This window comes from Rhipicephalus microplus, chromosome 1 (genome assembly GCF_043290135.1).
Source record: "Rhipicephalus microplus isolate Deutch F79 chromosome 1, USDA_Rmic, whole genome shotgun sequence".
Lineage (NCBI taxonomy): Eukaryota > Metazoa > Arthropoda > Arachnida > Ixodida > Ixodidae > Rhipicephalus > Rhipicephalus microplus.
The window spans coordinates 49,875,451-49,890,661 of record NC_134700.1 but is presented as its reverse complement, the minus strand read 5'-3'; the positions used below and the strand labels follow the sequence as shown (position 1 = coordinate 49,890,661).

Here is a 15,211-nt window from a genome sequence, read left to right as displayed (position 1 = left end):
GCTTGCTACGTGAATTCTTAGATTTCATCGCTTTACTGTGTATCGAATGCAGTGGACGCTTTTAGGCTCTTTTCAGAGACTTTTTGTGCCCTGACCTTGTGGACAGTGCACAAGTCGTGATGTTGTGGGCACATCGAGACTTGCGCACTGCCCACAACATCAAGACACGTCGTATCTTGATGTTGAAAATAAACCGAAACTGAAACTGGCTTCTAGGGCTTGTTTTTTGCTGAAACATACTTTGACGGCCTACTTTTAAGACCTTCATAAATAAAAAAGACCCTCTGCCTATTGTTTTTCGCTCAAAAGCAGTAATTGTTGGCTGACCATGTCGTGACCCTTTTAAAAAGAGAGCAAACTTAGCAGTGTGTAAACTAAGGTAATGTAGCAAGTAATGGGAACGACACGGTTTAGGGGGGGAAAGCAAAGTGAACAGATCTGCACTGCCTCATCCTTGCACGGCAGTGTGAACTACGCTCCTTTTTTTCTGATTGTGATGAGTGGCGCTTTTCTAAGTGACCACGAATCTTTTATAACATATCCGATTTTGATAAGTGTCTGAAAGAGCACCTCTAGAATGTTGCACCGCTACCAAAAACCATTGTCAACGGGAAACGTGCTTGTCCTAAGAACAGAATGAAATAGGAACTTTGTAAGAATACTCCACAGGTAAGAATTCTTCATGCGTATAAATTTAAGCATCAAGAAAACTAGCAAACAGTATTCCTAGGGTTTCAATTCATTCAAACTCACAAGAATGTACTCGGACAGACTTTGGCAAGCTTTATTATGGCACTTTTGTTGTTCTAGGTCAAGTTATTATTAAACCAAATACAGCTTGAGAATAATGTGCATTGTCAAATTAACACATTTCTCTAAAAATAACTGTCATTACCTAATCTATTTCATTGTGATTTAAAGAGTTATATTATCAAGCTTCTAAAGCTTATCTCAATCTTAGAATAGTTCCTTCGGTACTTTTCAAAAGCATTGGGCAAGTATTTATGAAGCAGCTTCATGTATGTTTAGATGACACAATATTTTATTCCTTGAAGCAGTCACCAAATAAACAGTGATTGATGTGGTTCTTTCGCAGTAATTGGCCCTTTCTTGTTTTTTATTGTATTTCACTTCATTGCTCACGGTACAGAAATAACTACAATGACTGAATGATTATGTACACTGATCAAGTTCACAAACAGGAACGGTTGCTTGTTTTTTGCTGTTTTGTTTTTAGTAGCACATAGGAAATACAACTCTAAAGTACGAGGGCTGGAAGGATGAAAGAGAAATGTTTATGGAAAGGCACATCTGTATTCGGGCACCTATTAATTATTACGGCTGTACAATCACCCTAAAAACGTCATTTACACGAGCAGGGTAATCAAGTGAAATTCAATACTTCTACAACCACATAATTTTTTATTAAGTATCAGGCATCATAGCTGACAATACTCTGGGTGCCTGGGTTTTCTAGGAAGTAATTTCTCAAAATAGCCTATGTAAAACATGTAATGCATTTTTTAGAAGCCAGGTACAGGTAATATTGTGAGCACTATTATATCAATTTTTGATGAATAATTTCACTACTCAAAACGTGCGATCGAGTGCTTATAGTAAAATAACCTATGCTCGTTCGCCTGAACTTAGCAATGCTATCACCATTCAAATGATAATAGGCATACGTTTTGAGCATTAAGGAGAGCGGGAATTGAATGATATTATCGAGGTAAAAATCAGTCCTCTAAAGGTTTTGTCTAGCACACACAACACATAGTAACAAATTATGAGTACTAATTGCGTGGGAATGGTACAGTATGCACTCAATTACCATGGTGGACTGCCATGAGACCACATATGCACACGCATGCCGAAATTCTAAAACTTCATAATCAAACTAATAAACCAACAACAACACTGATGGTAACATCTTATGTGGAACGCAAACTATACCACTACAATGTAAATGAAGAAGCACAATACTCATGAAATGCTATAAACCCACAGTTACTCGCTTTCACCGAGGAGACTTAGATGGCTGTGTAAAACAACTACTTAAATTGAAAACGCTGTAGCAGTGATTTCCAATCAGTAGAAAGAACACTACTGGAACTATACCATGCATATATCTTATCTTGAAAAACCACCAACTGATTTTACTAGGAAGATGTGGTTAACCATAAACTGATTTTTTCCAGGAAGGCGTTGTTAGATAAGCTTATATAGTCTGCTGCATAAGTACATGCCTTTTATAGTGACTACCACACAGTTACTTTCCATTTTGTGTGGCTGCTTACATTTAGGAATAACTGCATGCGACTGCCTTTTGAATTTGAGAAATCGCTACGAATCTCAATAATTATTTTGTGATGTCTATTTTGCTGCACAGGTGTTGTAAAGCAGTGTCTCAGTATTTCTTGCTGTAAAACTCCACAGTTAATGGCTCCTGTCCGTTTGAGACAAAACACATATAAAGGCGTTGTTTAGATCACTGTATTGCCTGTTCCTTCTCATGAACTATCGCTTCGAAATATTTTTTTCCTCCATATACAATATCTCCTTACCTAGCAATCTTTAACACCTTTTGTGTTTACCCTCATTCAGAGGTAATCATCATGTTAGCAAATGTTTTTCAATACGCAAATAATACTTTCGTAACCACGAATCAACTGTGTAGAAGTAACATTCACTAAAGAATTTTCGAGTACATTGATAAATATCTGTGTGATCGCAGCAATTACTTTTAGTGGCAAGACTACTGAATTTGTACTTGATTTATAGCGGTTGTATTACGCTTCGCGATGAGCTAACTTTTATTATTATTGCTGAAAGTTAACGATAGTAGAAGGCACAAGGTAGCGCGCCATTACAAGAAATAGCGTTTCCACAAGTAAGCATACACGCATTACTATATAAGTTCTTGCATGATTTAGATAAGCCGCTGCTAATTTCAAAGCTCAAGTTTCAAAAAACTTTGACACGGATACCTAGTGAGTACTTGCATTACCCTCACTCAACTAAGTTAAGGTGCTGTAGGTGCTCTTGCTACAACAGTGCTATATTCGTCTTCTCAAAGGAATTCCGCCTCTGGGACAGACGACACCAACTGAGCAGTTTTGCATTTGTGTGTAATTTTTTGAAAATAACGCGTATATTGCCCTTTATTACTGAACAGCCAGTTCCAACATACTGAAAAATCAACCATAACAACCACAGTTGTTTCAGATTGTCCACATACATTTAATGATGGTTAATTATTGAGGAGATAATTTTTTCGGTATAATACATTTATTCATAATTGAAATTTCAGCCCCGAAAGCCAGACGATCTCACATACAACTCTTGAGGGCAACGTCGCTGAGAGACAGCCTATGAAAACCTTGACTGTTTGTGTGGTGCCGAATGTGTATTCAGTTCCCTCTTTTTTATATACTTCCTTATTCTCTTCTACCACGTGTAGGGTAGCAAACGGGATGCAGTCTGATTAACCTTCCTAGAATCAGGCTAGCTAAGCGCCCTTCCTTGCTCATATCCTATCTCTCTTGAAACATCTACACAAAGAAGACTGCTATATTTACGTAATGCTTTGAGAGAGGAATTAAGAAAGCAGTCCATAAAAAGTACGATGTCTTTGACATCGAGGTCGACTCATAACACCAATTTCTTCAAGTTGAAGTGTTCATAAGGTAAAGGGAAGCGGAACTAGAAAACACGAGCCTGAAATTTAGGGTCTGTTGTTGTTTAGCCGAACATTTATTAATATGCTCGAACATTGTTGGGCTCTGCATTACTACTAAACCTTGTCGCTTAAAAGCGTTACACGCACTTTCCCCTTTTTTCTGTGTCCCAAACGTTGCTCCAATCGTGCTTGCACAGCACTTTTTTTTTGCACTGCAAGACGCTGCACTGTTCCTAGGAGGCATGGTCAAAGCAGCGTCTCCAGCATCCCGCTGCTGGACGAAAAAGCAGTTTCAATTCGAGACGACCCTGAACGGGGCAGCACCACAAAGCAGGCGGCGGTGGTATCGGCGCCGCCTCGCCGCGGCTACCTTGCATCCGCACCACAGTCGGTAGCCTCCAAGTCGTCCTCGTCATCTGCGTCATCGTCGTAGTCATTCACTACGTCCAGGATGAAGCTCGGCTCGGCGTAGAAGCTAACTGAGCCAGAGCGAGGGTACAGGCTTGAGCGAGGTGAGCATGAACGCGGTGAAGCTGAATGTGGTGACCCAGATTTGGGCGAGCCGGACAGTGGGCTGGGAAGGCCGGGAACCTGCAAGATGGCCGCCGCAGCACCGAAAGTAACACGGCTGTTTCGACGAGACCCGCTTCCGGCCAGAGACTTCCGCTTACTGGACGCCAACTCACGAGTGAACTCCAACTCGTCTTCGTAGTTGTCTCCTGATGAAGACGATGAAGACGAGGCCACAGGTCCAGTAGTTCGCGGGTCTGCTTCGATATTGTTTGGAGGCCGAGAGCTTGTGTCTCCAGATGAAGAGTCACGTGAAAAGAAAGAAGGCCTCTCACTTCGCCTACCAGGGATCTCCAGCCGTGCCGCCCGCATCCTGCGTTAAGATAACGGTGGTTTATCATTCAACCTTGCAAAATATTTGGTTGTACAGCATTTATTATATATTATGACCAGCTAATGCTATCTTACGACCTCTGCGATGAGAAAAGACGTGAATTTGTGAGTATATAATATCAAGAATAAATTGGGCGAAAAGATATACACGTGTAAATGAGGCATGTCACCATGCATTCCTTTGGCGTAGTTTGTTACAACACCTTCAAACTCACTGGCTGGCCTAATCACGCAGGTATAAACCTAACATATCGCTCTCGTGAACTTGTATGATTGTAAACTTTGTACGAAATATGCCAAAAGTATAGAGCATTGTAGAGATAAATAATCTGTACAGACAGACTGTGCCTAATTGATAACTTTATTTTTAGAACTGGTGTTGCTCATACTTGACCTACTGCAATCTCATATGGCGGTCAACAACTTTCGCAAGTTTAGCAATACTACACTTACTTCTACAAAAGATGTTAAGACCACATGTGACGTGGCTTCTGATCATGGGCGCTATGCAGGGTCACCCGAGCTTCGCGAAAACTCAGAATCTTTCCGAGCTCTGGAGACATTCCCATTGAAGTGTGCGAACAGTGCGAAAAAGTAAGACTTATCCCTAAGGGCGCTGCGTTTTATTGGTTGAGATAGAAAGCGGCATCACGTGAAGGACGGTTGGCAAAGCTTGGCGGCGTTTTTAAACCAGAGGCACGTTCATTCCCTTGTTCATCGTTCTACTGAGTGCGAAAGTGCCCCCATGTAAAGAAGTGTGAGAAATGTTTCTTGATGGTATGTTTTAAAGGCACGAGCTGTTTAAATCTATTTAAAAATTTAATGCCTGCACTAAGTCTGCTTTCGAATAATCAGCGGGGGCCTCTGAGATTAGTTCTCGCTGAGGGCCTTAACATATCGCGACCATAGCTGATCCTGAGGCTACGTGTTAATCATCATCGTCAGCCTTGTCGCGACTGGCCTTTGCAGACACAGGAGATCTGGAATGAAGATGTCGAGGCATGAGGAAGGCAAACTTTACAGAGGGTTAATTTACATTATGCGAATGGCGAGCTCACCACTACATGTCGAGCTCCTTCTTACATGGCAAGCTTCCCGAATGAGACGGGTAACTCGTTATGAAGGATCTGAAGTTCAGGTAACGGGTGCATACTGCACTGTCCAATCTCGGCTCAAACAAAACCTACGAGGGTGATGTCCATACACGGTGAAATACACGTCCATTATTGAGGCGTGGTCACTGCGATGCGATGTGGAAACAACGCGGCTTTTGTGTGCGTGTCGCTGGATGAGGGGTTCCAAGCTCACGCCAGCATACACCAAAAGGGCAACCCTTGCAAAGCTCAAAAAGGTCCACCGAACAGCTCGTTCAGTTAGCGGGGCAATTTGCAGCTAACCGCCACTCTCTCTCTACAAAATTGTTGCTATCGCGTAAACGCTTGCCGTTGTCTCGTGAAATGGCTTACGGCAACTCTCGTCACGGCACCTAGATTCACTGCTGGGAAGAACAATGCATGACAGATATAGGCCGTCAGCCGTCGGGTGACTTGTTTGTGGATCAAAAGAACGCCACTCTCACGCCAGCCCTGGCACCAGTCGCAACAGCTCGTTCACTGGCTAGAGACCTAACGTGAAGGTGAACAGCCGTACAGGTTGCCTGAAGCGCCGTTGCTTGGTGGTGTCTTCCAAGCCACTGCCGATGAAGTCTAGCCAGGAACTCTCCTGCTCAATCCTGTTGCTTTCCTACTGGGAATAAGCACTCATACATGCAACCACATGCGCGGGAGAGCGCCCTCCCTGCCCGCTCTGACAAACATTGAGTCCAAAAATGTTCCAAGAATACAACCTTCTTGAAATAGTATAACCAAAGCCAAACAGCCGTAAAAATTTTTCTCCGTGCTTTTTCCGCAGCTTCCATTGCCTATTCGCGAATACTCTTCTTAATAAACTACTTTCAAAACATAACTCCCAAGTGATGCGCTCCCAGTGGCATATCTCTGTGCTAACGTCAGGAATCCGCTGTAATTCTACGAGGTCTCACACTCATAAACAAAAGTCTTTCTATTCACGTTGTATTTTGGTCCCCAAAGTTTTGTGTCGCCAAAGCTAGTCGTCACTTTTCTTTGAGCCGATGAAGAGGTAACGGTCGTGATGCACCTGCACCAGGAACATTCATCTTACAGGTCCGCAAACGCACGTTATAGTGCTCCTTAGTGGATAAACTACTAATTACGATTTTCTCAAGTTTACTACTCTCACTCTCATAAAACAAATGCATTAACGTTCGAATTCATTCAATACTGACATCCGCATCCACACCGAACACATGTGAAGAAAACATTAAAATAACAAAAAACTTGCACGCATTCTGAGAAAACTCGCAGAGAATATGCTTGCTTCTCCGCGCCCAAGCATAATCACCTTCTGATATCGCTCTTATTTACCTACTTGTATCTCCTCTGCACACGCTCCGATTCGTCACGTTGCGCAACCGCACAATGCTTACCCTTAAAACGCAACACTTAAGAATTATGCCAAACCTAAACTACTTACTGAAACTATTATCTAGAAGCTGAGAAAGCAGAAGAACATAATCTTAAATCCAAACAAACTTTAAGCTTCAGAACCAAACTAAACGAACAAATCCGCTAGCGACAGAAAAGCTTGTGTGGGGCCGAGTTGGAACATACTGAAGGAATAGGCGGTGCTGCAAAGTTGACGACGAAAGTAAGACTGACGCATAGAAAGTGTAGTTAACAACTGAAGTTTATTGAAACAAATAGCCAAAAAAGGTAATGGAGTAACATACAAGGAAGTGAGCACTGCAGCAAGCAAACCACGCAACAGCTTACCGCAGTGCTGTCTATGCTGTAATACACGTGCTTTTGTCAAACACTTATTTTTCCCTATTTTACTTGTCTCTGTGAACATGCCACTTTTTCACCCGTAAGTGCTATCGAAGGTGCACTAACGCATGCGCCAAGCTTCCCCAACATTATAAAGTAAGCGTCAATGAGTGTTCTCCTGATTTTTTCTTGGCTGTGAGCCAAAGTAGTAGTTAAACGCAAGTCAACTTGACATTTAAAATCAAAGCAGTGTTAAGCGAACTTTCCTTCTGTTGAAAGCCTACTTAACAAAAATATTGTGTTCCGCTAGCGACCTCTTTCAAAAGCTCACGGCAGTTGCTCAATTTTCAGACGAAAGTGTGGTCATCGTGTCCTGTCGTCCTTTTTTGGCGAACGAGGGATGAGATAACGGCAAAACCCATTCGTTTCGCGTCCGAACCCTGGAAGCTTCTCATTAGCAACCTGGGTTCTTCCTCTCGCTCAGTTACTTTAGCGAGCCACAGAACTTCCAGTCCCGTGCCCCATCAAATACGCCGTGGATAAAACGACGGAAGGCTGACTGTCCCCATCCTTATGTTTGCATATTCACCCAACGAGCTTTTCTTTTCTTTTTTTGGCGGGCGGCTAGGACGCAAGAAAAACAACTTCGGCACGAATGACAAATACCCCTATCTGCTTGCTACGCCCCTTCCGTCTGTTCGCATTTTTCGCTCACGCACTTTTCTTTTTCTTTTTGTCCGGTGGCTCGTACGTGTGTGAAACAACTTCGGTGCCGATGTCTAACGCCTCATTTGGCTCACTACGTTATGATGCTCAGTGTCTTCCTTAAATCGTGCTCTTTGTCGCACTCCTTGATTTACGATGGCACTTCCCTTCCGCCTACACTTCTTTTTGGGGCCCATTTCTGTCCCTTCCACTCGCATCTCCTCCTCGCGCGCACTCTTGCTGATTTCGGTAGCTGTCTTGCCCGCACAGTCTAAATCACTTACAATTTTTCTTCTCTTAGACGGGCAGACAGCTTAACGCATCTCGCAACACTGCGGCTGTTTGCTTCCGAAAAACATTTCTCACAATCCTGGGAGCTGCCTACAACTCCATTGTGCTCACACAAATTTCTACTGTCGCTTCATCTCCTGAATTCATTCCGGTGTTCCTGACAAGCGGTTTGAAATACTCTTGGACACCGCATGCAGGATCCACCGCTGCGATAATCTCACGTAAACCAAGCTCATATAACGGAGAGCCGTCCCTAACTACTCTACCCTGTCCGGCTTCTTCACACTCTTCTAGAATAATGCTAGTGCTCAGGTCTAGCGGTTAAAAATCTCCTCAGTTTCTGCAGGCATGATTTGACATCGGGACAACCTTGTGTATGTGCGAGGTAGTCTAGAGCTAGCCACATTTACCATGGCCTTCGTCACCATCTCCTTTTATGCAGCTTCTTTTGGAGCTGTGAACCTTGGTTTATTCGTAAACCTGCTGCTACCAACGCAAATGCTAGCCCTTGCTACGGCATTAAATTTCACCGCACAGAATTGTTCCTCGCACTTCTTGTGCGCTAACTCTACAAATTGACCACTCTGCTGTTTTGTATCTAACTTGCGATCTAGTCTTTCAATCTCCTCGTTTATTGCTTGCATCATCTTCCTGTGTTTTTTTTTATTTCTAGGCGCCCTCTGTACGTTCTCTTCCTGTTTCCTTTTAATATTCTCTCTCTCTTCTTCTCTCTTATTATCTATACGTTCCTGTTTCATTAAATACATATTCCTGAAGTTCTCGATATCCACCTTGTTACTTTTGCTTTCGAGAATCACTTCACAAAGTTTAGATGCAGGCATATCATGGTCAAATCTTAGGTCGAGATCCCAACACAAGTTTAACAGGTTATCTTTCGTTAATCCCATCAGATCCTTGGCGACTATTTTGATTTGGCTCAGCTGTGATAAGACACAAACCCACCAGCGTTTCAATTCTGAATGTGGAGAAATTGAGGCAGGGCAACCCCACAGTGTTGACCAAAAGCGTAAGCACACAAGCATTACTTTGTTGCCAACTTTTCTCTTTATCTTCTTGCTGCGCATTCTTCCCTCTTCTCAGTTCTCCAACATTCCAAAGCTCTCCCGAAACGAACACTTAAAACTCCCACAAAGTTGACACGTGTTCCCACTGAAATGCGTAAGCTTTTCTGCTTAAAATACTTGTTCAGAGAATCATCCAGTGCTGCTCTGTGCTGAAATAAGAACCACGGTGGCTAGGCAGTTGTTATTTATAACTATTCTTTAACGGGTCTAAGCTAAAAGACTCGAGATTTCTCGAGCGCAAAGCCAGGCACTCACGTCATTGCGTGCGGTCATGGTACGCTGGGTCGATGCCGACAAATTCGAGAGATAGGGCTTTCCACTGATCTCCGGTCTATGTCACTTTCCGTCGCTGAGTCTCATCCCAATGCTGCCATTCAGTGGTTGCGACCACTTTTGCAGGCAATGAAGATCCGAGATGAAGATCTCGAGGCAAGAGGAAGGTGAACCTAACAGAGTTTTTATTTATATCTTGTATATGACGAGCTCATTCGTACATAGCAAGCTCTATTCTACATGGCGAGCACCCCGAATGAGCCGGGTGGCGCATTGTGAAAGGTATGTTCTCCCCGAATGCCAAGATCGGGGAACGAGCGCATAATGCACTTTCCAATCACGGGTCAAGCACAACCTGTGAGGGTGACGACTATACACAGTGAAGTACACGCCCAATGTTGAGGCGTGATCAGTACACTGCAATGTGGCAGCAACGAGGCTCTTCCTTGTCGTGTGTGTGCCGCTGGGCGAAGGGTCCCCAGCACATGACAGCATACATCAAAAGGGCTGCCATAGAAACCTCGAAAGGGCCCGCTGAACTACTCGCTCAATTAGCGGGGCGATTTGTGGTGCCGCCGCTGTTTCTTTCATAAAAGGTGTTGCCTCCGCGTAAACACTTGTCGTCTTCTCATGAAACGGCTTTCGGCAACTCACGCTACGGCACCTCACTTCCCGGCTGGGAAGATCAATACATGGCGGATATAGCCCGGCAGCTGTCTGGTGACTGCCCCGCCGCGGTGGTCTAGTGGCTAAGGTACTCGGCTGCTGACCCGCAGGTCGCGGGTTCGATTCCCGGCTGCGGCGGCTGCATTTCCGATGGAGGCGGAAATGTTGTAGGCCCGTGTACTCAGATTTGGGTGCACGTTAAAGAACCCCAGGTGGTCAAAATTTCCAGAGCCCTCCACTACGGCGTCTCTCATAATCATATGGTGGTTTTGGGACGTTAAACCCCACAAATCAAATCAGCTGTCTGGTGACTTGTTTGAGGATCAAAAGAACGCCGCTCCCTCGCTAGCCCACGCACCGGTCGCAGCAGCCTATACAACCTACAGCGCTGATGATGATAATGATGATAATGATCCTTGTCACTCTGGTGCACACCCACAAAAGGGGATCGGCCAAGAACCGCTCGGCCAAATATTAAGTAAAATGCCTATGGCTTTTCATACACAGAGTAATTTGAAGTAATTTTGGACTAAAAAACATATATAGCAAGAAAAGCCAAAAATCGAAAAAGAATTATATCCGAGCAGAGATCGATGCAGGCTATCAGGTGCGATTTGAGACGGAGGTAATAATGGCTGTAAAACGGTTAGTATGTTTATATATATATTGTCACGGGGTCGTGACATGGCCAAAAACAGGAGACTTTGCGTTGGAATTTAACTGTTTATTTGGGCGAACCTGTGCCCGGTAAACGGAAAGTTCGATTACAGTGGCAGCTTTGTACTGATAGCGGCGAACGAGCATCGGCCGTCGATCAACTACTGACAAGCGGGGAAGTGCGTCGGCATTTATACTCTTGCCATCGAATGTTCTAGCGTTATCGCTGGCAGTGGCATAAGTTCCAGAATAATCTGTACAGTTCGCAGAGTGGGCGTGATCTTATCGAAATGATCTAATAAAGTCCGGAAGCTTCTCGAAAACTGCACGCGCGTTTTGTGCTGAGAATTGTGTAGTGTTTTGGGGCGATAACAAATCTTGAGAAATGGAATGTGGCATTGCCCCCCTCTGAAAAAAGGCATCGTCCCGATGCTTTAACTTAAGATGAAGGTACAACAATAATGCAAGAAAGTACAATGAATAAATTACGATACAAAAATAATACGAAAAAAACACTGTTTCAGATTGTTAACGCGCATGAAACGGCTTGAAGCGCGCGACATGGACGACTTCAGGTCGCGATCGGCGTCGTTGAGAGTTCGTGATGCCGTCGGGGACAACCTCGTAATCAAGTGGGCCGATACGTCGAACCACCCTGTACGGTCCGAAGTACCGTCGCAGAAGCTTTACACTTAGTCCAAGTCGGCGTATTGGCGTCCACACCCAAACACGTTCACCTGGCTGGTATTCCACGAAGCATCGTCGAAGATTGTAACGGCGGCTGTCGTTCGTCTGTTGATTCTTGATGCGGAAACGCGCGAGTTGTCGGGCTTCTTTGGCGCGTTGAAGGTACTCACTCACATCGAGGTTTTTCTTCGTCGGTGACGTTGGGTAACAAGGCATCGAGCGCCGTTGCCGGGCTCCTTCCGTAGACCAATTTGTATGGAGATATCTGCGTCGTCTCCTGCACCACCGTGTTGTATGCGAAGGTCACGTACGGAAGAATGGCGTCCCACGTCTTGTGTTCGACATCGACGTACATTGCCAGCATGTCGGCGATCGTCTTGTTTAGCCGCTCGCTGAGGCCGTTGGTCTGTGTGTGGTACGCTGTCGTCCGGTGGTGGTTTGTCTGGCTGTATGCCAAGATCGCTTGAGTTAGGTCAGCAGTAAATGCCGTTCCTCTGTCAGTAATAAGGACCTCCGTGGCACCGTGACGTAAGACGATATTTTCGACGAGGAACTTAGCTTCCTCGGATGCACTGCCTTTTTACAGCACTTTTGTCTCGGCGTAGCGGGTGAGGTAGTCGGTAGCTACCACGATTCATTTGTTTCAGAAAGCCGACGTCCGGAACAGCCCCAGTAGGTCCTTACCAATCTGCTGGAAAGGTCGGTGAGGTGGTTCAATTGGCTGCAGAAGTCCCACCGGCCTTTTCGGTGGTGTCTTGCGTCGTTGACAGTCCCGGCATGTCCTCACATAACGAGTGACATCGGTGATAGGACGTCGCCAATAGTACCTTTCTTGTATCCTCGCGAGCGTGCGAGAAACACTGAGGTGCCCACTGTTAAGGCACCACAAGGAGGAACTTGGCTTGAAGCGGTGAAAAGTTTTTCTTTCGGAGAAGACCATTTCGCAGAAAGAACGACGCAAGTGCGCGCTTGAATACCTTCGGGACTTCGGCGGTCCTGCCTTCGAGGTATTTTATTAGGGCCTCAAGTTCCGGGTCGGCCCGGTGTCGTTCAGCGAAGCCGTCGGTAGTTATCGTTCAAGAAGTAGTCGTCATCCGGGTCGTCGGGTGGTGGTTGGTCGACAGGCGCACGAGAGAGACAGTCGGCGTCGGAGTGTTTCTTGCCGTACTTGCAAACGACGGTAATGTCATATTCTTGAAGTCTCAGGCTCCATCGTGCAAGGCGACCTGGAGGGTCCTTCAAGGTGGCTAGCCAACACAAGGCGTGGTGGTCGCTCACAACTTTGAAGGGCCGGCCGTAGAGGTAGGGGCGAAGTTTTGACGTAGCCGAGATGATGGCGAGGCACCCCTTTTCGGTTTTAGAATAATTGGCTTCTCCTTTGGATAGCGATCAGCTGGCGTATCTAATAACCCTTTCAAGTCCGTCAGCCCTCTGCAAATGAACGGCGCCAAGGCCTACGCTGCTTGCGTCAGTGTGTATTTCTGTCTGGGCGAATTCGTCAAAATGAGCAAGTAACGGAGGCGTCAGGAGGCGATGTTGAGGCTCCTGGAAAGTGTGTTCCTGCGGCGTTTGCCACTTCAGCTCCACGTCGGCCTTGGTAAGGTTAGTGAGTGGATCGGCGATGCGGGCGATTTTTTTCACGAACCGCCTATAACAAGCGCACAAGCCCAGAAATCGGCGCACCGCCTTCTTGTCAGTGGGCGGCGGGAAGTCGGCGATGGCGGCTGTTTTCCGTGGATTGGGACGGACTCCGGAATTGGTAATCACGTGCCCCAGAAACAAGAGCTCTTCGTACGCAAATCTGCACTTTTCTGGCTTCAGTGTGAGTCCAGATATCTTGATGGCTTGAAGTGCAGCTTCAAGGCACCGAAGATGCTTTTCGAAACTCGAGGAAAACACGACGACGTCATTCATGTACACAAGGCTAGTCTGCCACTTCAATCCTGCCAGTACTGTATCCATAACGCGTTGAAAAGTTGCAGGCGGGAACAAAGGCAAAGGGCATCACCTTAAACTGGAAGAGGCCGTTCGGTGTTATAAACGCCGTCTTCTCTGGGTCTCTTTCGTCGACTTCGATTTGCCAATAGCCAGTCTTGAGGTCCATCGACTAAAAGTACTTGGTGTTATGGAGCCGATCAAGTGCCTCATCTATTAGTGGGAGAGGATACACGTCCTTTCCTATGATTTTGTTCAGGCGGCGATAATTGACGCAAAAACGTAGGGTCCCATCCTTTTTCTTTTTCTTTACTAACACCACGGGGTACGCCCATGGACTCTTGGACGGCTGGACGATGTCATCCCGCAGCATTTCACCAGCTTGTCTCTTCATGGTCTCATGTTCTCGCGTCGAAACCCTGTACGGACTCTGACGGAGTGGTCTGGCATTTTCTTCGGTTATGATGCAATGTTTTGTGATTGGGGTCTGCCGAAATTTTGATGACGATGAAAAGCAATCTTTGTATTGCAGGAGCAGGGCCTTGAGCTGTTCTTCTTTATGGTTCGGAAGTCTGGAATTGAAGTCGAAAGCTGTGGGAGGAGCTTGGTTCCTCTGAGCAGGTTCCGCAGAATCGGCGAGGGCGAAAGAACTGGTGGCGTCCACGAATTCTTCGTTGCATGCGACCCTTGTTCCTTTGTTCACATGTTTGTACTCATTGATAAAATTCGTGAGCATAACCGTTGCTTTGCCTCCACGCAGCTTTGCACTTCCTTTTGCGACGCAAATATTTCGAGTGACCAAGAGATGCTGACTGCCTTCAACGACGCCTTCCAAGTCAAGTGATTTATGAGCACCGACTTAAATAATGACGCTTGAGCGAGACGGAATGATGACTGGTTATTCCAGCACATTCAAGGCATGGTTTTCTGATGGCGTGCGCGGTGGTATTGCTTCTTCCGTAAATAACATTATCAACTTTGTTCTTAGGTTGATGACAGCACCATGGAGGCTTAAGAAGTCCATACCAAGGATGACATCTCGAGCAACGCTGTTGGACTACGAAGTCTGTAGGATAAATACGGTCGAAAAATGGTGACTCTCGCTGTGCAGATTCCTGCAGGCGTTACGAGATGACCTCCGGCTGTGCGGATTTCAGGGCTTTCTCAAGCTGCCCTAACTTTCTTTAACTTTGCGACGAACAACCCACTGATGACGGAATAGTCGGCTCCAGTATCGACGAGATCGGTCAAACTGTCGCCGTCGATAAGAACGTCGAGGTCGCTAGTTCGCCGTCTTGAATTACAGTTAGGGCATGGCGTCTGGTCACGGCTGCGTCGGCTTGTTCCGCTGCTTCCATGTTGCGTCGTCCGGCCACCTTCGGTAAGTGAGCTTTTGCCGTCAGGGCTTTGCCTGGTTGGCGTTGTGTTCGGAAAGCTCCGTCGCGGTGGCGTCATCGTTGGATGATCTTTGGTAGTTCGTCGCA

At 45.7% G+C, this 15,211-nt stretch overlaps 1 protein-coding gene across 14 annotated transcripts in view; it reads right to left on the bottom strand.

The window, feature by feature from the left end:
• Positions 1–760: 760 nt before the first annotated feature.
• The window catches only part of LOC119178502 (uncharacterized), a 663,369-nt gene continuing 648,918 nt past the window's right edge, over positions 761–15,211 (bottom strand). For all 14 annotated transcript variants that reach the window (XM_075867300.1, XM_075867622.1, XM_075867405.1 and 11 more), the window contains one exon: positions 761–4,562. In XM_075867300.1, the coding sequence (XP_075723415.1) occupies positions 4,046–4,562 (517 nt within the window). In that variant the 3' untranslated portion in view covers positions 761–4,045. The remainder of the gene's footprint in view (positions 4,563–15,211) is intronic.